This window comes from Anastrepha obliqua, chromosome 5 (assembly GCF_027943255.1).
Source record: "Anastrepha obliqua isolate idAnaObli1 chromosome 5, idAnaObli1_1.0, whole genome shotgun sequence".
NCBI lineage: Eukaryota > Metazoa > Arthropoda > Insecta > Diptera > Tephritidae > Anastrepha > Anastrepha obliqua.
This window is the reverse complement of record NC_072896.1, coordinates 129050815-129075290: the sequence shown is the minus strand read 5'-3', so window position 1 is coordinate 129075290 and position 24476 is coordinate 129050815. Positions and strand designations below refer to the sequence as shown.

Below are 24476 nucleotides of genomic sequence, written 5' to 3'. Positions count from 1 at the left end.
TTCGAGCCAGTCCCGGCGGCCACTTGCCCGAAATCATTTTTAAAACATAATGGCAAACCCTTATCTTTATAATAAAGCTAAATTCTTGGCCATAACATTAAATTATATATATTTTATTTCATCTTGAAAACCTAACCTCTAAAAAAACACCCTTTACATTTTTTTGCGAGCTACTATCAAATGCTTTAGAAAAGTTCGTATAGATAGTAACCAAACTGGAGAGAATTATAGGGCGGTGCTGTTCGTAGTACCGCTACTTTGCCCTCAGTGAATCTGACGAATTCGCGTGCATTGGACGTCACATTTGCGCAATTCGTTCGTGTGTTGTTTGTGTAATTTCTTCTTTTTCTTGCATTCTTGTTCGCGCGTCTCTGATGGACGCCATCTTGTATTCTATCATTCTTAAATAGTAAAGACTTTATAGCCATTTTAGATTAACTAAAAGCAATCATCAGAAAAAGCTGCCAGACTAATTAGCGTAGGCCTACCTGTGACAAAATCATGTTGATTCAAACAAATTAAGTACCTTATCACTTTTATTCCCACTTTCGAAGGTTGCAGTGATTGATCTCAGTTTCTAACACAAAGCAGAAAATACTAGAATTTAAAACACCAGAATTTGAGGAAGAAAATTCACATATTATCAGGAAAATCATCATTAACCACCAATTTTGAGGAGAAAAAGTTGGATATTAGCGGCAATAGAATTTGTGATTAAAAAACAATATTGGAGATATTTAAACCTTTTTCTTAGTTTAATGCAGCGCAACAAATTTTTTGGATTACACTTGATATTGCATTAAACGTCAGTTCACAGTCCTTATAGGACTTGTTTAAGGGGTTAGGCCACTCTAGGATTTTCAAAATATCGAAATTTTTTTTTTTTGCTTAAAAGATGCTTTAAACTCTTTAGAATATAAAACAAAAAGTCCTATGCGTGAAAAAAATGTTTATCTCTAATATTTCGCACTTTTGCGCGAGCGCCTCTGACGTCTCTGAACCGACTATTCAAATTTAAAGCGTGTTTATCTCAAAACGTGATTTTTCAAAACGGCAAGCAGCATAACACAAACAATTTTTAATATTTTCACTTGTAATTGTACAAGGATCTTTAGAACATTATTCCGCACTGAAATACGTACGGATTTTTTTATTAATTAATTAGAAAAATTTTTATAAACAATTAACGGTTCCATTTTAGACGAAAAATTCTACTTTTGACTTCAAACATCTGCAAAATACACAAATTTCAATATTTCTAAAATCCCGTACGTATTTCTACAGCTATACTCACGTCGATTGAGAAGAATGTTTTTAATTTGGTTTAGGTGGACATTTACGTCAGTTGTACTGCTTGCCGTGAAGTGCCTTTTTCGCAGGGCGCGTTCAGAGATTCACTCCAAAGGCGCCATTTTGTAATATTTTTCAATAAAAATATTTGTAATTACACTTAAATACATGCTTAATAATATACTTAAAAAGTTTTTTCCTGGCACCTTTCTTTCAATGTAAAAAAAATCCTTAAAAAACTGCTTTTTTACAGTAGCTAGAGTGGCGTAACCCCTTAAGTTGTTAAAAGATATTTGTTAATTAATTCATTGCTCATATCAGATTACATCTGACCCATATAGTTTTTGTTGCGAAAAGATTTTTTGCAAGATTTGAATAACACAAAATGGTACTTTTATACCCATGTCCGCAAAAATTTCATTCACCTATTCTCTTTACATTTAATAACAATCTTGAACACTTTGTTATTACAACTGCAGCTACTTCTTGCTCATCGACCAAGAGTAAATAATAAATTTACTTATATTTACTTCAAATAATTTAAACGCGAAGCTTGAAATACTTTATATACGTTTCTAATTTTCTTTGCACGAGTAATTCGCCATGAAAAAAACCATGAACAAGCTGATGTTATGGATTCAACAAGTAAAAACAAAATGCATGTAAATTTTTACTTATATGCGGATACCATCACTTGTAATAAATTCGCCTTGACTGATAAAAGAGTTAATGCCCATTAAGAAGTTAAAATAAATTAAAGTAATAAGTTCAATCAAATATTAAAATAAACGTGTCAAATGAAAATAGATTTAAGAAAGATTAGTTTTTAATAAATTTTTAAAATTTTATTAACAATATATTTAACTTATTGCCAATATTTTGCGAGTTTTTTAGAAAGTATAGTTCAAATATAATATACTAGGTCGTCCAATACGTTTTACTAATTCATGGATTTCAGCCATTGTCAAAATGCTCTTTTGACACGGTACATTGTCCTGATGAAGAAGAATTGTTTTCGTTTGCAAAGTGGGTCTTTTTTGTGAATTTTTTGCTTGAGCTAAAAGGTTACACTAATATTCAAAATATATTCTCACCTCTCTTTGGCCTCCAGCTATATATATAAGGTTGTCAAAAAAGTCTTGCGGTATTTTTATTGAATTTTCAATTGTTCATAAAATTGGTTATAATAATGCGATTTAAGTCAAATATGCGCCGTTCTATTCGATGACGAGTTCCCAACGAGATGCCAACTTCATAATGCCCCTCTTATAGAAGCTCGCTTCCCTATTGTCAAAAAACTCGGAGAGCCAATTTTCACAGGACTCTCTTGTGGACAACTTCCGACTACCAAACTCGTTCGCCATGGACAGAAATAGGTGGTAATCACTTGGTGCGAGATCCGGTCTATACGGTGGATGCAAAAGAACCTCCCATCCGAGCTCCCGGAGCTTCTGGCGCGTCACCAAAGATGTGTGGGGCCTGGCGTTGTCCTGATGGAAGACAATTCGGCCTCTGTTGATCAAAGATGGCCTCTTCTGCATGAGTGCTGCATTCAAGCGGTCCAGTTGTTGGCAGTACAGGTCCGAATTGAGCGTTTGGCCATAGGGGAGCAGCTCATAGTGGTTGATTCCCTGCCAATCCCACCAAACACACAGAAGAACCTTCCTGGCCGTCAATCCAGGCTTGGCCACCGTCTGGGCAGCTTCACCGCTTTTCGACCATGACCGTTTGCGCTTCACGTATTCGTAAGTGACCCACTTTTCATCGCCAGTCACCATCCGCTTCAAAAACGGGTCGATTTTGTTGCGATTCAGAAGCGATTCGCATGCATCCATACGGGCAAAAATGTTTGTTTGCGTCAAGTCATGTGGCACCCATACATCGAGCTTCTTTTTGAATCCAAGTTTATTCAAATGGTTTATAACGGTTTGATGACTCATGCCCAGGTCTTGGCCGATGCTACGGCTGCTAGTATGCCGGTCTCTTTCGATCAATTCAGCGATTTTATCGCAATTTTCGACGACAGGCCTTCGGGACCGTGACGCATCTTCGATCACCTCTGCACCAGAACGAAAACGTTGAAACCATCGTTGTGCGGTGGAAATGGAAACTGTATCGGGTCCATAAACTGCACAAATTTTATTGGCAGCATGAGATGCATTTTTGCCTTTATCGTAGTAGTACTGTAAAATATGCCGTATTTTCTCTTTATTTTACTCCATGTTTGCGACGCTATAACTGACGGACGACTAAAAGCAAACAACAATTAATCAAACACGTGTTAGCACGTGAAAAGAGCTTTCCAAAAAGCTCTAGCGGGAACCGATGCGACGAATACAACTAGAACTACGCGCTTGCAAAGACAAGCTTACGGAAATACCGCAAGACTTTTTGGCCAACCTTATATATAATTGACGCTTACACCCTTTTTTCGTTTTTGGCCGAGCTCCTCCTCCTATTTGTGGCGTGCACCTTCATGTTGCTCCACAAATGGAGGGACCTACAATTTTAAGCCAACTCCGAACAACAGATTTTTTTTATGACGAGGGGCAACCGTTATTAGAAAATTTTTTTCGGCATTTTGGGGTTTCATGGAGATTCTAACCTACGTTTTCTGTATGGTAGTAACGCACCAACTCATATGGCGGCCACCTCTTGTTTACATCTCCTAATAAAAACATTAAAATATCATTTTGTCAAACTTCGAAGTCGTTACTGCGCAATGACATCACCTTTTTATTCCATCATGTACTATATATACAGTCACACAGAAAACTATACGTGCCTCCATAAAAATGTAGTTATAGACAAACTGCTTATTTCTAATCTATGATATCTTTGTATTTACATATATTTGGAACGAAGTATATGTTAAAATAAGCAGCAAATTGTACCGTTAGTCTCGCGTAGGCTTCGTAATTTCATATGAAGTGCGAGAGCAAATAATAAGATTAAGAAAAGAAGGGCATTGTATGAATTCTATCGCTAAAGCTTTTGGCCGTGCTAAGTCAACAGTACAAACAATATTAAAAACAAAAACTTTTTTGAGACACCAAAAATGTTGTGGAATCCGAAAACAACAGCCGTAGATATTCGGAATACATTGGAAACCGGCCACAATATTAATGCTCATGCCAAAATATACAAGTTTTTCGAGAGAAAACGAGTATAAAAGCCAAGTGCCGAGAAAGAAACCATTTATAAACGAAATTAAGAAAAAAACGGCTGGAATTCGCATTACAGTACGCTGACAAATCGACTAATTTTTTGCGAATGTTGTTAAGCAATGAGAGTAAATACACTCGACTTCGGAAAAGCATTTGATAAAATTGGAGTCCACGCTATAATAGATCAACCGCTCGAGTGGAAACTCGGGCCGCGAATTTGCAACGATATAAGAAACTTTATGACCCATAGGAAAATTAAAGTCAGATTAGACAATGTCCTTTCCGAAACTTACCCACTTCAAAACGGAATACCGCAAGGCTCACCCCTTTCAGTAATTATATTCCTAATAGCATACAACAAGATTTGTGCCACAATTTCCTTTTATAAAGAAGTCTCGTTCTGCGCTTACGCAGGTGATTTCAATCTTTTAGTTAAACAAAAAAAGGATAAAAATGTTAGAATTAATCTAAATAATTTATTTGGAGACATTAACTCCTGGTGTAACTACTCTGGTGCTTCACTCTCGGTACAAAAATGCAAACACTTACATATGTATATGCCGTAAAAAAGAGTGCTCGCCCTCTGTCCACTGCAACAACATCCAAATAAACAAAGTAGATACTTTAAGAATACTAGGAGTCACTTTTAACAACCACTATAATTGGAATTCACACATAGCACTTCTACAATAAGACTTTTCACAGCGCCTTAATATCATCAAGTGCCTCTCTAGCTACAAATTCAATTGCAAGTCAGTAACACTTATACAGGGTCCGCCATATAACTTTACGGAACTAAAAATGCTATAAAAAAGAACCTACTCAATATTTTTCCAAACTGTTTTTTTTATTTCGAAGTACAATCCTTCCGGTTAATGATGGAACACAACTTCATTCATATGGCTGCCTCGGCTAGCCATGCACCATCCCATACGATCGGTCCAATTTTTCAACACATTTTCGATTGTATGCGGCTGTATTTCAGCTATGACATTGCGTATGTTGGTCTTCAGTGCATCAATTGTTGCTGGTTTGTTGGCATAACACTAGTCTTTGACGCAGCAATATTTTCGGGTGTACGCACGGTTTTTGGTCGGTGACGCGTTGGTTTGTCAATAAGCAACCCAGTTTCTCTTACTTTTTTCACAAAGTAACGCACATACGCTTCATTCGGTGCTTTTCTTCTTCCCATTGCCGTACGTAATTTTCGTACACATTCTGCAACATTACCATGATTTTCAAAGTAATGTCGCAATATTTCCCAGCGTTCTTTGAGCGTATACACAAACATTTTCGTTCAGCGGAAGAATAAAACTAATTTTCTGTCAAATCAGATGACAGCTAAGTGTTACCATTCTTCAAATAATACCTAGTTCAAATCCGTAACGATAGATGGCGGGTCCTATACAAGTAACGAAAGCGCTCTTTATATCAAGAATTGATTTCGGTCTCTTTCTATATGGTTTCGCACCTAAATCTGCTCTAAATAAGTTAAGAACTATTCTGAATGCGGCTATAAGAACCGCACTAGGAGCATTTAGAACGTCCCCGATTAATAATATGCTTTTTGAAGCTAACATTCCCTCAATAGAAGCGAAAAGGGACTATATCACAAATAAATTAAATAAAGTGCTTATGAACAGCTATGATGCCCCTCTCTTCAAAATTGCTCAAACCTACAAAAAAATAGGCCATCTAAAAGAGTGCCCTCAGCAGTTAGTAAAGCAGTCCTCAACAGCAAAAAACTTAACCTTCCATATCTACCACTAAAACCTATTCTAACCCACATCCCCCCATAGCGTTTCCAGAAAGTAATAGTTAACTCTGAGCTCCGAAAGTATAAAAAATTCGAAACACCAGCTAAAATATATCAACAAGCTTTTGCACACATACAAAATAAACTCAGGGATTACACCTTCATATACACAGACGGCTCCCAAAGCAATAATATGATCGGATTTGGCGTAACTACCGAAAATGAAAACTTAATAGTATCCAACCTAGCTGCATACAGTACAGTCTACTCTGCTGAATTAATTGTTATCATGTCGGCTGTTAATATAATTAGAAATAAAAAAGGTAAATTTGCAATTTGCTCCGATTCACTTTTATCTCTCGATGCCATATCCAATATCGAAAACAATGATTACTATCCCAGTTCTATCCGTAGTATTTTACAAACAAAATACCCAAATATTTTACTGATATGGACCCCGCGCCATGCCCTTATAAAGAGTAACGAATTTGCTGATAGCACAGCTAAATATGCCACCATAGATCCATACTAATCTAAATGTTGATGATATAGCTGAATTTCTCAAGAAAAAATTCATAAAACAATATAAATCTGAGACTTGGCAAAAATGCTCAACTTGGTACAAAGCGCAAAATGTTAAAAAGCTTGATTTAAGCAACCTCCTAAAACACGCTAACCTTTCACTTTCTAGAATGGACCTTGTTAAACTCACGCGAGTACGTCTGGGCCATTCAAAATTAACCCATATCACCTTATCGACAGCAATACCCCCAGAACATGTCAGTTTTGTAACTCCACCCCGATCTCCATTAATCACGTTATGTCCGAATGTTATCCCTTCAACTCAATAAGAAACCATATATTTTATAACACCGATCCCATTCAATGCATTTCCAACCCCACAATCGATAATATTAAAAAAATTATAGCTTTCTTAAAAATATCAAAATTATATTGCGAAATTTAAACAAACATGTCGAATAAATATATTATATCTCCTAATTTATAATGAAATTCTAAACGACGCATAAGCACTTAGTATTAAGCATTAATTAAGCACTAATTTTACATCATAAGAAGAAGCTGAAGGCCTTAGCAGCCATAGCTTTATAATTTTAATTATAAGCTTCAGTTTGTAATAATAATAATAATAATAAGGCCAAGCGTTAGCATGTGGCGAATAGATGAAGGAACACGTTATAATGAGTTATAACAGTTTTATAAAGTATAACCATACTCGCTTGCGGCGAATCTTGCTCGATAACTTTGTTGTTGCTTTCACAAGCAAATTTTTCGTCAAGTGAGCCAAGCAGAGGCATATAATTTATTCGGTTATAGTGGTAAACAGAAAATATGGCACAAAGTGAATGAAGCGCTTCAACAGAAAAACTGTATCCCAACTATGAAACATGACAGAGGTTATTTCCAACAAAATCCGAAGCACACATCCTGTATATTAAAGGAATGGTTGCTTTATAACGTGGCAAAACATTTCCTTTTGCCACCATAACCACCGGACCTCAACCCTATAGAACATTAATGGGACGAATTAGAACGCCGAATACGCAAAAGAAACCAAGAAATAAAGGATGGTCCGAACCGTGAATACAACCAAATAACACCGAAACCACAAAAAAATAGTTTCTCACATGCAAAATCGGTTACTGCCATTGACCTTAAGCAGAGGCAATGGGGGGCCCAACTAGGCACTAACTAAACTATTTGTATTTATTATAATTAGATTTCAATCTTTTTTTATCGAATACGTATACTTTTCTGTGCTGTGAATTGAATATTTCCATTTTTCATATTTCAACTTTAAATTTTACTTTCGAAATAAATATTTGTGTTCTTTAGCATTTCGTTGGTGTACTGAGTTGCTTTTAAATAAGACCAATTATCTTTTCAACGCATTATTTTTGAGGGGTTCGTAAAGTTTTCTGTATGAATTTATGTACTATATGTACCTATATACTTATATATACTTATTTCAAATTTCCAAAAGATAATATTTGTACGTATACGTGTTGGTAAATTGCTTTTAAAAACATCTGAGGAATTTCAAAGTTATTTATTAGATCAAGAGCTCAGATTTTAAACCATTTGTCATCAGTTTGCCGATGAGTCAACATTCATTTAATTAAAATTATCACATATTCGCAAATATACGCGACTGCAAAAAAACCTTATCGCTTTTTAAATAATATTAAATTCACATGTTAGAAACACCTAAGTTTCACATAAAAGTTCCCACTCCCTCCATCTTATACTTTTCTTTTAACTAGCATCGAAATTATATAGCCAACAAAAAAATTGTAAACAAAGTCAAATTGATGACTAAGTTCTGTAATATAGCAACAAACCTTGTCAGAAAACCGCTCCTTTGCAGTGTTCGTATTCCCCGTTCCCTCATCTTTTTTAAACATAATACAAATGTGACGCGCTGACATCATTCTGTTATTTGTGTATACGCATACCGAGCTAAGCATATCGAATGCATTAGTTGACATAGAGTTGCCATTGATATTCGCTTGAAAGTTTTATTTTGTAGATTTAAAATTTGGATAATACGTTTCTGAAATTTAACATTCATCGAATGGAGACGGATAAGTATTTAATTAAAAATCAGAATTGATGCGTAAATAGGCATATTTGCTTACAACCAAGTTTAGTTTCTATATGTTAAAAAAAATGTTAAAACGGAAGTAAAGAGTGGAGCTTATTAAATACGGATATGTGCGCTGTAATTGTAATAAGGTTAAGAGGTCCACATAAAGTAAAAACAGTGTTATAACTGCGTCACACACGCATATATGTGTACGTATATATACATGCATGTATAATAAAACGCCACAAATGAATCATGAAGCAATTTATTTTCTAATGTACATATGTATGTATTTATATACATATAAGTACATATGTACAGCTATGGATAGAGAAATAGGGCATTTCCCCTTAATAACATATAGCGATGATTATTTTTACTGGATGTCCTAGTAAGACAAGTATTTTTGCACAAATATATTCTTTTATTTCAGTATTATCAAAAAAAAAAAAAAAACGCAAAATAAATAAAAATCCAGTATCTACAATCAGAAAGAGATCACAAAATCGGAATTTTATCAAAGTTAGTTCAAATTGGTATTATTTCTGTTTGTTATTTACTTGTCGGGTTTTTTAAAAACTGTTTCACACCTGCGAGGTAAACTTTCTATTAACTTTTTCCAAAGGAATGTAGTTCCACGCTTGCTATACTCTTCGCATAGTTCATCGGTATTTAAAAATTTTTTCCTCAATCTTATAAAGCGTTTTTCAGTAAAAGCGCTTCAACTTTTTTTTTTAATAAAACACAAACGGTTTGACTTTTTTAACTAATTTTTTTTTTATTATCGAGTTTGAACATATACATTTAAGTATGAAATTCGATTTCTTTTGCATGACCACCGCGTGCATGTTTTACGAAGTCCAATCGTTGAACCCAATTTTCGACCACTCTTTTGCATAAATCGGCCGAAATTCCAGCAATTTCGCGTTCAATATTGGCTCTGAGCTCACAAATCGTCGCCGGCTTGTTACTGTAGACCAATGACTTCACATAACCCCAAAGAAAATAGTCTAGAGGCGTCAAATCACACGAGCGTGACGGCCATTCGACCGGTCCATTTCTGGAAATAATGCGCTCATCGAACTTACTCTTCAACAAATCAATTGTAGCGTGTGCTATGTGGCTTGTGGCCCCGTCCTGTTGAAACCACATGTCGTCTAAGTCCATACAATTCAATTAATGTCGCGGTATCGATTTCCATTCACAGTAACGTGGCGATCGTTCTTGTCAACGAAAAAATATGGGCGAATTACGCCGCCGGCATGTAAACCGCACCAAACAGTGATTTTTTCGGGATGCAACGGTGCCTCATAAATCACGTGTGGATTGCTTTCTGCCCAGTAACGCATATTTTGCTTGTTGACAAAGCCATTGAGCCAAAAGTGAGCTTCACCGTAAAATGGCCGTAATGTTCTTAAAGTAGCAGCAACAGAACGATTATTTTCATAAAAAATTTGCACGATTTGCAATCGTTGCTCGAGTGTGTAGCGTTCCATGATGAAATGTATACTAATGAAGTTTACAAATGACAAGCGAAAAATAAAAAATATTGCGTCGTTCGTCCTCCCTATCGGAAAAAAGTTAAAGCGCACCTATTGAAAAACGCTATATAATTTTTTTCACCACTTTTGCTGTATGCCAGAAGTCGTTATCATGCTTGAATAACCAGTTAAGTGGCATGGGCTCGAAGAAATATAGCTGCATCGCATTTCTGAGAATACCAACATAAGCAAACTTATCCATATTGCCATTTATTCTAACTAATGGTCCCACTCCATTCCCCAAACTTTTAAGTTACCCCCACCGGGCTTTACGGTTTTTGTTGTTTACCAGGAAATTGAGTCTTGTTTTTTTTTTACAATGAAAAAAATTCATCCCATCAAAACCAATCATATTAATTTTAGTTTCGCCCGTAAAAGTATTCTTTTCCAGAATTTTATGTATTTGTTTCTACGGGCATTGGCGAAAGACAAACGTGCTTGATATATATTTTTTTCTTTCGACAGTATCGCTAGCACGTTCATACAATTCATTTTTATTTTTGCTTGATATATTCTGTCTATATTCCTCATTGATTTCCAGCGTTATCGCTCGAAAGAGGGCTTAAAAGCCTCACGCTAACTTTTCTTAACGATGGCTTTGCCTTGCTGAATTATAGACTTTCGCGTATGCGTCTTTTGAACTTTATTTCTTCAGCAGATTTTTTTCTGTATTAATACATTCATGACATTGTATACCATTTTACATGAACAACTCATTATTTTTGCAATTTTGGTTTCCTTTGTACCTCTTTCGTAAATGACCCAAATAATATTTTTCTTTTCAAATGAGCAGTGGGGCGGGCCCTTTTCCCATTTTCGGGCAAAACGATTTTAAAGGAAACAATTATATTTCTCTGCCCATAGCTGTATGTAAGTATGTATAAATACATAATTTTATGTTCAGTACAAAAATTGCAATTTAATTAACCGAGCTTAAGCTACGGTATCCTTGGAAACCGGTGTGGCAATATTACGATAACTTTACCTAGACGTTGTCTGTGCAAGCTTATAGTGTTGCTTCCGAGAGCACCGATTTTTATATGACGGCCACATAACGGTGATGAATAGTTTCACATTTTTTTACAGTGAGCGGCAAGCGTTAACATCTTCACCATCGTAGTTGGCAGACAAATATACTAAAATCTGGCAACATCCCCGGCATGAGTCTTAAAAATCTGTCTTCAGCCCGAACGATATTTTTCATTTTCCGCTGATTACACACCTTTCAAAAATACTCGTACTAATAGGGTTATGTTCAGATCATCCATTCTACACCGAAGTTTATTTAATTTTTTTATTGAATTAAAGAAGAAAACTTTAAAACTATTTAAATAAGCATTATTTTAACCTATCACCATAAAAATACGGCCCTCTACCCTCTAAAAAACCGTAACTTTAGCTCATATCTAAATAACAATGCAAGACAAGGCAAACATTAATCATAATAATAAAAAAGAAAGGTATGTGGATAATAGAAAGTTCTAATAATTAGTTTCGCTTAAAAGTCAATTAGTTAAAAAATTGTGAGCAATGAAAGAAGACCACCGACATAAATTCGCGCAACAAGCTGAAAAACTCTGGTATGCTTCATAACATAAGATTTTGTAACGAAATCGAACGCTTAACTACTAACAGCTTTAATTAATACAGGGTGGCTGATGAATTTTGCTACATTAAGAAACTCAAATAACTTTTTTTTTAGTGTATGGAATTCATTTATTTTTTTCAAGTTGAAGGTCATTAAATTTTATTAAATGTAGCTTAACTAGTTTTAAAAATAATTGAATTTAAATGCCCCCCATGCTCGTTGACACAAGTGCGGCATCTTAGTAAAAAGTTGTTCATTGCTGCTTTGAGAGTTGCGACAGGAATAGCCGCAATTGTTGCCCGAATGGATTGTTTTAGTTCATCCAAATTTGTTGGCTTTGTTTTATAAACTTCTTGTTTACATAAACCCCACAAGAAAAAGTCAGGTGCAGTAAGGTCAGGCGACCTGGGAGGCCAACGAAATTCGGAGTTTCTTGAAATCAGTTTATTGGGAAATTTTCGTCGCAACTCTGTCATAACAGTCTGGGCTATGTGAGACGTTGCCCCATCTTGTTGAAACCACACAGAGTTGAAAGGAATTCTCTTTCGGCGTAGTTCTGGATAGAAAAATTCTTCCAGCATTTTCAAATAACGGTCTCCAGTAACCGTAACGGTGTGACCATTTTCTTCAAAAAAGTAAGGCCCGACAATACAGCGTGAAGAAACCGCACACCACACTGTCACGCGAAGAGGATGCAATTCCGTCTCGTGGAGTATCTGTGGGTTAGAAGTACTCCATATTCGACAATTTTGTTTGTTCACATTGCCGTTTAAATCGAAATGGGCCTCATCAGACATGAAAAGGCAGTTTAAAATGTAAAAAGTCTAAATCTTTGTGCATTATTGTTTGCAAAGACTGTCGGCTGACACCAAGTTGAGCAGATAAGCTTCTTGTTGAAACCCTTGGATTGCTTTGTATAGCTGCAGCTACAGCAGCGATCGTTTCCTCCGTCCGAACTGGTGGGTTTCGATGATAAGGCCTTCTTGCGACTGTTCCTTACTCAGCAAAATTATTCACCAGTCTCATTATGGTCCATCTGCTCGGGGGATCGCCGCCAAACATCCGCCTGTACTCTCTCTGTACCAAAACTACGGACTCCAGTGCGTGATAGCGTCGGACTATCCAAATTCTTGTTTGCGTGTCCCAGTTATCCATTTTAATAAATTTTAAAGATCAATCTGCAAATTAAAACAAAAATGGAACAGATAACTTAAAAAGAAAAAAAAGTTATTCAATTTTTTTTTGGTAGCGGCTTTCATCAGCCACCCTGTAGTTTAAAATTAATTGGCGAAGGTTAATGAAGGAAAATAAGTCAAAACTACAATTTGCATACCATATAATACAGAAATTTATAAAGTCAAGAAGCCTTAAAAATTTAATAATTTAAATGATGTTTGTGTGAAATTAAAATCTTATCAATACAATTTCAATTGGATAAGATAGTGAAATAGTTATGGAAAATTTTATTCCTAAGAAGTATATCAAAAGTACTTGCCATTGAAATTACACTTTTGGTATGAAAGCGAAACACGATAAGATTGCATACATGGGACTAACTTTAGAATTTTTTATTGGCCACGTATTTCTATTTACGAAGCTTATAAAACAAAAATCGAACAAAATACCTCACAATCTAAGGTAGAACTTGTAGTTTCAAGGTGCAAGCGATAAGGGAATAATCCCCGGCGCACAGTGGTCTGCTGTCAAAATGTTATGGTTTGCATTTTCGCATTTGTTGATTCCAACTATGGGACGCGTTCTTCGTCCTACTAAAGGTAAATTTAAAAAGTAGTTTCCTTTGTAATACGGCAATCACTTGACAGAATTGACACCTAGAAAGGGTTCAATGACTAGTGGCATACTTGCAGAGCCTTCATTAGCCAATTTATCAGTTAACTCCTTCCCTGTAATACCACAATGTCCAGTAAGCCAAATAAGACTAACTTTGTTGTGTTTTGCAACACTGTTCAGTTTTGTCTTATATTCACCGACTAACTTCGAAGAGCAGCGTGGGTTAGCAAGGGCTTTCAGTGCAGCTTGACTGTCACTACAAATTCCAATACTGTTGCCCCGCCACTTTTTCTCAATTAGCCAGTACGCCACATTCAAGATGGCATAAACTTCCGTAAGGAATACTGTGGCCATCTGTCCTGTGGCATTAAACTAAGTTATTTTAATCAAACTGGGTAAATACATCTACATATATACAATAAGTACAAAAGATATATACAATAAGTATAACAAGATATATATATATATATATATATAATTGGCCCGTACACCCTTTTTTGGGTGTTTGGCCGAGCTCCTCCTCCTATATGTGTTGTGCGTCTTGATGTTGTTCCACAAATGGAGGAACCTACAGTTTTAAGCCGACTCCGAACGGCAGGTATTTTTATGAGGAGCTTTTTCATGGCAGAAATACACTCGGAGGTTTGCCATTGCCTGCCGAGGGGCGACCGCTATTAGAAAAATGTTTTTTTTTTTCTTAATTTTGGTGTTTCACCGAGATTCGAACCGACGTTCTCTCTGTGAATTGCGAATGGTAGTCACGCACCAACCCATTCGGCTACAGCGGTCGCCAATAACAAGAGATACGATAAGGTTTAATCTCTTCTCCGAATTATATATATATTCATATACATATAATCTATATATTAATACGGAGAGCAAAACTTTGTCATACCTTTTTTTAGTATTTATAGTCAGAGAAAAAAGTTGAAACATATACCAATGGATAGCATATATTACACACTGTATTAAAAAAGATACATAAGTGAATAAGTGCAGGTAAAATTAATCACACTATTTTACCTATATTATTATATATCATGTTATAATATGTATCATGATATAAAAGTTGATAAAACAACTGAAAACTTATATATTGTGAAACAATACTATTATTAATTTGATTCAGAAATTATGATGGTCAAGGATTAATCAATGATTGTTTTTTATTATGGTTTTTCAAAAAAAAATAAATTTTTTTTCCGCAATACATGAAATTAAATGTATCCAATTCATGAGTAAAAAAAATTATGATTTTGAAATACACAAATATAGGATCGCTTCATACACATTTAATTTTACTAGATCTATTCACATATATCATGTAAAAAGTTTCAACATAAGCTATCCATTTATATATGTTTCAACTTTTTTTATGACTATAAATACCAAACAAAGGTATGACTAAATTTTGCTCTCCGTATTTATATAACGTCGAATAACATCGAAATTCCGACGTATGGGCGATCCTAGTATATATAATTAGCGCTTACACCCTTTTGGCTGTTTGGCCAAGCTCCTTCTCCTATTTGTGGTGTACGTCTTTATGATGTTCCACAAATGCAGGGACCTACAGTTGTAAGCCTACTCCGCATGGCAAATGCTTTTTTATGAGGAGCTTTTTCAAAGCAGAAATACACTCGAGGGTCTACTATTGCCAGAGGGGCGACCGCTATTAGAAACAACTTTTTCTATAATATCATTTTCGTGTTTCATGGACGGAGATTCCAACCTACGCACTTCCGAAAGGTAGTCACGGTTGCCGTATAGTGAATTAGTCAGTTAGTTCTTATGTTCTTTATTTAAAAAATATAATTATATGCATACATACTATATATACAACGAGTGCTTATATCGGAATAATGTAAAATAAGTATATGATAGCATATTTTTCTTAATTTGTAATTCAAATTATTAGGGTTCAAAACTTGTATTATAAAAAGCAAAAATAAATAAAACTTCAGTACGCACAAAATATTGTTATTAGTTTAGCAAACTATAAGTAAATATATTGAAACGTCTACGACTCAGTTGAAGAGGGAATACCATAAATAGTTTTCAGGCTAAAGATAACAACTACATAGATATCTGTCTATTCTTAGAAATTAAATATAAACAACAAAATGCTTTGCGTTATTATGGCTTAATCACACATGGCCCTTAGCGCCTTGGTAAGTGAACTTATATTACCTCGCTAAAATATAGTATTTACATTATCGTAGGGTAAAATGAACTTTGAAAAGTCTATTTTAAATTTTATGCGATTCTTCAAATTTATACCGGCGTGCATTTATTCACAAGGGTATTAGAATTTATATAGACCCATTTATATCAAAATGCTCAGAATGATGCGGGACCCGATTTAGCCATATATGTCCGTCCGTCCGTTTGTCCGTGTGCACGACAACTCAAGCAAAACTTACTATATTTCATGAAACTTTAAAAGAACAATAAATAAAATAAAATTGCTCATATTTAGCACAAATGATTAATCAACAAAATAAATGCGACGTAAGTAAAATTTTTAACCGTGCCCTTTTTTAAGTAAATGCATATATCTCGATAACAACTTAGCACTTTTAAAGTTCGCCCAAGCTTGGTGCATGCATTGATCCTATCGAGATAGGTTCTTTTTAATATAGAACTATTTTAAAGACTAAATTTCCGTCCGTTCGTCTGATGTTACAGACTATAATCCATATTGTCTATAAGTTTGTTTGACAGCCAGCCAAATTTAATTATTTTAAAATGTGCGCAGGTATATAAAGTTCGGTCCGGACTGAATGCAGCAACTCTTTATTTTCGATATTAAAATTATCCAAAAGAGAAATGAACTTTGAGAAATTTATTTCAAATTCTGCGAGATATTTTTTATTTGTTTTTTATGTACTTGTTAACAATAGTTTTAAGTGACGACTTCATAGGTTTTCTCCACCTTATGTACCAAAGCATTTATGCATTGAAATAAGGGGTCTTTCAAAAATGGCGCATAGATGTCAGTAGTGGATAATCCCTTTTTTTAGTCCGTTTTTTATGTCAACTTTGGCATTTGTCAAGTAGACACATTTGCAATTTTACTGGACAGAGAAATGCGTCAAAATTATAGAAACTTATTATGAAAATAGTCGATCTTCAATATCAACATATCGCAAAATTTGTGTTTTTTGGTGGAAATAATGGTCCGAATGAGTCGACAATTCAAAAGTTGGTGGGAAATTTTAAAGGGTAGAAAAAGGACCAAAAAAAAGATGACTCAAATGTTTGATACGCAATAACTTCCTAAGCAATTTACGTTTGGCACAATTCAAATACAACAAAATTACCAAGTAGCAACAAAAGAGAGGAAATTTTTAGTCTTTTAGATACAGGCACTTCTATGTGTGGGTCTTGATGCTGTACCAAATATGGGGCCTAAAGTTGTATGCCGTCTCCGAACGGCAGATGCTTATTTATGAGAAGCTTGATGGCAAAAGTACATTCGGACGTTTTCGGCTACGGCGGCTACCAGTATCGATATTATCGGCATACATCCTAAAACTACAGAGCGAAGTAACTAGGTTGAGGTAACAAAGTTTTCTGCATCATGGATGTGAAACGTGAGCTTGTTTTAGAACTGCATTTGCAGGGCAAGACAACATATGCAAGTCCATATGTGAAGTCCATGAAAAGACATAATGGGAACAGAAGATTTGTTCAGCAGACCGTTGCACGTTGTGACGATACCGGGAATGTTCAAATGAAGAAAAAAAAACTGGATGAAGGCGATCCCTTCAGAACTAAGAAGACAATTAAAGGTGTCCTAGAACGAAGAAAACTCGATAAAAGTTTTAAAAACATCCACAAGACCGCACATTTGATAATTAAGGAAGCTGCTTTGTTACAGAAATATTGATTTTTATCTATACTATAAAGGTGAATGTCTGTACGTTGTCTGCGCATCACTACGAAATGACAACACCAAATTACGTAAAAATTTTTATACATTCATATTTTCACCCAATGAAGGTTATAGGCATGTTTTTATGATGGAACTCCCTTCCCACAGCCCACAGGCCGCGCCGCCACTCTCATTCGTCACTAATAATCGAATATTTGCTTAAGTTTAATCTAAAAAATCTTAGTTTTTCCTATTTCCCACTATTTATAGCACACTCTAGACTTCATAATCCGCATAAGCTGTTCAACTATGACCCAAATGCAAAGTTCAAAAACGGTTTGAGATAGAAAATTAATAAAAATAATTTTGCTTGATATTTTTGTGATTGGTTGTTTTGATTTTATTCAACGAGGCATAGCAACGGATGCCGGGTATTGTAATATTATTGTTATTAATAAAAAATTATTTTCTATGAAATTATTGTTTGTAATTCTTTTATATACATATCCTAAATCCCTCAAAACTACTCCTACGCGAGCGGGGCCGCGGGTTAAAGCTCTTCTTCTTCTTAATTGGCGCTATAACCGCTTACGCGATTTTGGCCGAGTTTAACAAAGCGCGCCAGTCGTTTCTTTCTCGTGCTAACCGGCGCCAGTTGGACACACCAAGTGAAGCCAAGTCCTTCTCCACCTGATCTTTCCAACGCAGAGGAGGCCTTCCTCTTCCTCTGCTACCACCAGCTGGTACCGCATCGAATACTTTCAAAGCCGGAGCGTTTGTATCCATTCGGACGACATGACCCAGTCAACGTAGCCACTGGATCTTTATTCGCTGCGCTATGTCTATGTCGTCGTAAAGCTCATACAGCTCATCGTTCCATCGTCTGCGATATTCGCCGTTGCCAACGTACAAAGGTCCAAAAATCTTACACAGAATCTTTCTCTCGAACACTCCAAGCGTCGCTTCATCGGATGTTGTCATCGTCCAAGCTTCTGCGCCATACGTTAGGACGGGCATGATGAGAGTCTTGTAGAGTGTTAGTTTTGTTCGACGAGAGAGGACTTTACTGCTCAGTTGCCTACTTAGTCCAAAGTAGCACTTGTTGGCAAGAGAGATTCTACGTTGGATTTCAAGGCTGACATTGTTATCGGTGTTAATGCTGGTTCCTAAATAGACGAAGTCTTTTACAACCTCGAAATTATAACTGTCTACAGTGACGTGGGTGCCGATACGCGAGTGCGCCGACTGTTTGTTTGAAGACAGGAGGCACTTCGTTTTGTCCTCGTTCACCACCAGACCCATTCGCTTTGCCTCTTTATCCAGTTTGGAGAAGGCAGAACTAACAGCGCGGTTGTTAAGGCCGATGATGTCAATATCATATCTTATAAAAAATTGTGCCTGAGCGATTAAGTTCTGCGGCTCGTACGATGCTCTCCAACATCAGGTTAAAGAAGTCACACGACAGCGAGTCACCCTGTCTGAAACCTCGTTTGGTATCAAACGGCTCGGAGAGGTCCTTCCCAATTCTGACGGCGCTGCTGGTGTTGACCAACGTCATCCTACATAGCCGTATTAGTTTTGCGGGGATACCAAATTCAGACATAGCGGCATACAGGTAACTCCTTTCCGTACTGTCGAATGCAGCTTTGAAGTCGACGAAAAGATGGTGTGTGTCGATTCTCCTTTCATGGGTCTTTTCCAAGATTTGGCGTATTGTGAATATTTGGTCGATGGTAGACTTTCCAGGTCTGAAGCCACACTGATAAGGTCCAATCAGTTGGTTGACGGTGGGCTTCAGCCTTTCACACAATACGCTCGCTAGAACCTTATAGGCGATATTTAGAAGACTAATCCCGCGGTAATTGGCACAAATTGCAGGATCGCCCTTCTTATGGATTGGGCAGAGCACACTTAAATTCCAATCGGCAGGCATGCTTTCATCCGACCATATTTTGCATAGGAGCTGATGCATGCACCTTACCAACTCTTCGCCGCCATGTTTGAATAGCTCAGCCGGCAGTCCGTCGGCGCCCGCAGCTTTGTTGTTCTTTAGCCGCGTTATCGCTATTCTCACCTCGTCATGATCGGGTAGCGGAACGACAATTCCGTCGTCAACGATTGGGGTATCGGGATCTTCACTTTCTCGGTGACATGCGCAGCTGTCACTGTTTAATAGGTTCGAGAAGTGTTCCCTCCATAATCTAAGATTGCTCTGTACGTCAGTCACCAGTTCGCCGTCTTTGTTCTTACAGGAAAACGCCCCGGTCTTAAAACCTTCTGTAAGCCGCCGAACTTTCTGGTAGAATTTTCGGGCGTTGTTCCTGTTGGCCAGCATCTCAAGCTCTTCGCACTCACGTATTTCGGCCTCTCGTTTCTTCTTTCGGATAATACGTCTCTCTTCCTTTTTCAGCTCTCTGTAGCGATCCCACATGGCTCGCGTTGCGCCCGATCGCAGCGTGGCTCTATAGGCGGCATCCTTTCTTTCTGCGGCAGCATGACATTCCTCGTCGTACCAATTGTTTTTTCGGGCTCGCCGGAATCCGATTTCTTCTTCGGCGGCGGTACGAAGGGAACGAGAAATGTTGCTCGATTGCTCGCGCATGCCGGGTTGTTGGGCAGTGCTCTCCGAGAGCAGGAGTGAGAGTCGAGTGGCGAATCTTCTGGCTGTCTGTTGTGATTGCAGCTTTTCGATGTCGAACATTCTTTGCGTAGGTAGATGTACGTTTTTTGCTGCACAGAGGCGGGTGCGCAGTTTGGTTGCAACAAGGTAATGATCCGAGTCGATGTTGGGTCCTCGGATCGTACGTACATCTAATACACTAGAAGCGTGTCTTCCATCTATCACAACATGATCGATCTGGTTTCGCGTTTTTCGATCAGGAGACAGCCAGGTGGCTTGGTGAATCTTCTTATGCTGGAATCTGGTGCTGCAGACTACCATGTTTCGGGCCCCGGCGAAGTCGATCAGCCTCTGTCCGTTACCGGATGTTTCGTTGTGCAGGCTGAATTTTCCGACTGTGGGACCAAAAATTCCCTCCTTGCCCACCCTGGCGTTGAAGTCGCCAAGCACGATTTTTATGTCGTGGCGGGGGCAGCGCTCATAGGAACGTTCCAAGCGCTCATAGAAGGAATCTTTGGTCGCATCGTCCTTCTCTTCCGTCGGGGCGTGGGCGCAAATTAGCGATATGTTGAAAAAACGGGCTTTGATGCGGATTGTTGCGAGACGCTCGTCCACCGGAGTGAACGACAGTACTTGGCGACGAAGTCTCTCTCCCACAACAAATCCGACACCGAATTTGCGCTCCTTTACATGGCAGCTGTAGTAGACGTCGCAAGGTCCCATGGTTTTCTTTCCTTGCCCCGTCCATCGCATCTCTTGGATGGCAGTGATGTCAGCCTTACTCTCACGAGGACATCAACCAGCCGGGCAGAGGCACCTTCCCCATTAAGGGACCGGACATTCCAGGTGCATGCCCTCAAATCATAATCCTTAGTTCGTTTGCAGGGGTCGTCATCAGTATAGGGAGGTCTCATCCGAGGCTTTTTAAAACGTTTCATTGGGGGCGGTTTTTAAGTGGCGGGTCCCAAACCCAACGCACAACCAGCTATCCTGGAATGTTTCGCCTTCTCACGTTAGCTCACTCCCGAACGGATGTTCGGAAGCTACCCAGAGGATACGTGGGCTAATCCCGGCCGTTGTGAGCTGCTTGAACCATATGTAGAAGAATCGTCCTGGCCATTCCCAAGTGAATGGCGATCAGTAACTTTCCCCACTTGCGTGGACTTCTACACATGGAACCATCCTCCGGGTTAAAGCTAGTTAGATATATATTTAAGTTATTGCCAATATTCACTGAGTTTTTGTAGAAAACATCGTTAACATATAATATATTACCTCGTTAAAAGTGGTATTTGTTAGTAACTTTTGTACGGTGAAAACAATCAATTCGCGTTCAGATTATTAATAGTGAGGTCAATACGCCTCACTCGACTTTTTTTATAAATTTCTCCATGTGCCGCATAAATTGGATAATTGCCATATAATTTAAATCATATTGCTGCTATGGGTCACTTACCTTTTTTGCAAGTTGTCCATAAATTTTTCCATTGTTATTTGGTCTAGGAGCACGAAGTCCCTGACACCGACATCTCGTTGTTCCATTGCCATTTTAAAAATATTCCTTTTCTCAGTTGTGTAAGGTAAAAAAGCACAGTGCAGTTTCAAACCCTCTTACAGTATTTTTAGAGTTGTAAAAATTGCTGCATTAAAAGTTATATACAGTAGGTTCTGTTTTTATGCGGTTTTGAAATAGTGCGGTTTTTTTTTAATTACAAAATGCATGTCGACCTATCGGGAATTGTACATATAAACAAGATTCTAAACCAGCTAAGCAAAAACTCATCACAGATTACATCAGAAATGCTAACCCTACAAGTATGGAACCGCCTGCATAACTATCTAGATCAGACGTGTACATTTCCTCAAGTGACGAAAGTGATTTTACGCCAAATCCTAAACGAACGCCAACATTTTTCGATTCTGACGTTTCTTAAATAAAGATATAATTTTCAAAAATACAATATTTTGTTTATTCGATTTTATTTAATTATTTCAGATTCATGCGGTCTATGGAACGTATCTATAGTTATAATATGGGACTAGTGCCCTTTTTTATGCGATTTTATTACATTATTTCAGATTTATGCGGTTTTAGCACTTTTGAAACGTATCTATAGTTTTACTATAGAACTAGTAGCTTTTTTTATGCTGTTTCTTGCGGAACGTATCTACCGCATAAAAACAGAACCTACTGTATTGTATTTGTGCATAAAATTGACTTAAAGTATATGTTAACATCCGACGAATTATAGCAATGTCGGTGCAGTATCCATACAAATATTAGAAGTTATGGCGAAAAAAATTGGGGCATTCAAACCGAGCTCGTTGGTACGTTACTTGACAGTATTACGTATAAAATCTGTTCGGGCACTTCACTATCAGTAGTTGGCAAAATAACAATCAGCTGTTTGACAATTGGCATCTGACCGCGACGCACGAAGTTGAGTTTAATATATCAAAATGTGAAGAAAGAAGTAATTACTAGTCAAAAATATCATAATTCAATGAAAATTTTCTGGAAACTTTTCGATATGGCCGATAGCTAAAGAGATCGTGAACGAAGGAGAAGGGGGCGTGGCCTGAATGGACGTTTCCAAAAATATATTCTTTTTTTTCAAAACTGAAACTCTATGGCTCTTGGATTTTATTTTATTAAAAGAATTTAAAATCGTTCAAACATTGGAACGGCCGGTATGGTTAACCCAATGAGCAATAAATGGGGGACTTTATGACATAATCAGCGAAACAAAAATGACCACATTACTTTATATCCTGCAATTAATAATATGAGTTTTCAATGTAACATTTTGAGTTGGCTTCCATTACTACTATGAGAGTTTTACTTGTACTCTCTAAGTACGTGGGCCTACATATATTAAAAATTATGATACATTCATATTCCTTCGAGTTACCTAGAGTTCTATAGGGACCTTAAGAGATTAAGACTTTCATAGTTAGAATGGTGGGTCTTTGCTCCTTCTTATGGGGGTGGTGGGTGGTGATACGTCCTCTCCCCTCCGCCCAACATCCAAACACATTGCGTTAGTAATGGAGAGATTAGTCAACTTTTTTGTAAAATTAACTAATATTAAAGTTTATAATAACACTGCTTTTAGAGAAAAGTGCGATCCCTTAGCAACGTGCTTATGTGAAAAACGTTGATTTCGGCCCGCCCACTGCGACGTTATATGCGAAACAAATTCGGCCATAAAGGAAAGCTAACCCATATTTTCTTCCAGTGGAATAGCATTACTCTACAGATATAGGTTAAAAAGCACAGAAATAAATCACAGCAAACCATATTTGCCGAACTGCCAACTCATAACACCGCCAATGTGACGAAATTGGAGTGAGGGCTCCTATATATACGTAAAAATGTCATGTAACGAATCAACCAGCTTAATGTGAATTCCCCTAATATGTCCTGTACTCTCAGTGAACTCTAATAAATAGAATTACGAATAATGAAATATACAAAACTATCGATGTTGGCGCATTTTCTAATCACAAAACGGAAACTGAAGCAGCTTTGATGATTGTTGACGGTAAATCTCGTCATTGTGGCTAATTTGTCTGAACAGGTGCATATGAGACTGAAGCAACAATTTCCAAATTACTTAAAAACTATAAGCACTATACTGTGGTCGTTTTGGACCAAATACGAGAAAACTTTCTGGCTCTTAAGAGAGCATACTAGGTATTTCCAATAGTTGGCTGGATACTGTATGTTTATATAGACATTTGCAGTCATTTAATAACGCAAAGGCAAATGGAAGTGTATTTTGCTAAATTTGTAAATAAAATTTCAGTCCACAAATATTGCGACGGACACACACATATACATATGAACATTATGACAAAGTTTTATTGAAGTTGATAAATGTATATTAATTCTGTATTTTACATTCGCAGAAATACGTTTTCCACAATCCAATTACAGAAATACAAAACACAAATTATACTATATATTGCTTAAAAATGGCACAATCGAAAACATTGCATCGAAGAAACACACGAAGAAAACCACTCCGAACCGAAATACTCTGAAACCGACCAATGTAAATAATTTCTTGTATGTTTTATTTTGATTTAGTTTCACTCGAATAATCGAGGAAAAACTTAAATAGTTTCACAAAATCGGAAAACCAGTACAAAAGTGGAAAACAAAAATTAAGTCAACTGTTTTAGCACTTATTCACACTTCTTCAATGGGTTTGTCGCGCAAGTAACTGCTCTTA

The 24476-nt window shown here is 37.0% G+C and overlaps 1 protein-coding gene across 3 annotated transcripts in view; it reads right to left on the bottom strand.

The window, feature by feature from the left end:
- LOC129247047 (unconventional myosin ID-like) overlaps positions 1-24476 on the bottom strand; it is a 35502-nt gene extending 11026 nt beyond the window's left edge. The window contains exons 1-2 of one of the 3 annotated variants that reach the window (XM_054885914.1): positions 24143-24476; positions 21695-21878 (exon numbers count right to left, since the gene is read on the bottom strand). In XM_054885914.1, the coding sequence (XP_054741889.1) occupies positions 21695-21786 (92 nt within the window). In that variant the 5' untranslated portion in view covers positions 21787-21878; positions 24143-24476. The remainder of the gene's footprint in view (positions 1-21694; positions 21879-24142) is intronic. The other 2 variants (XM_054885915.1, XM_054885917.1) reach the window with 2 other exon arrangements.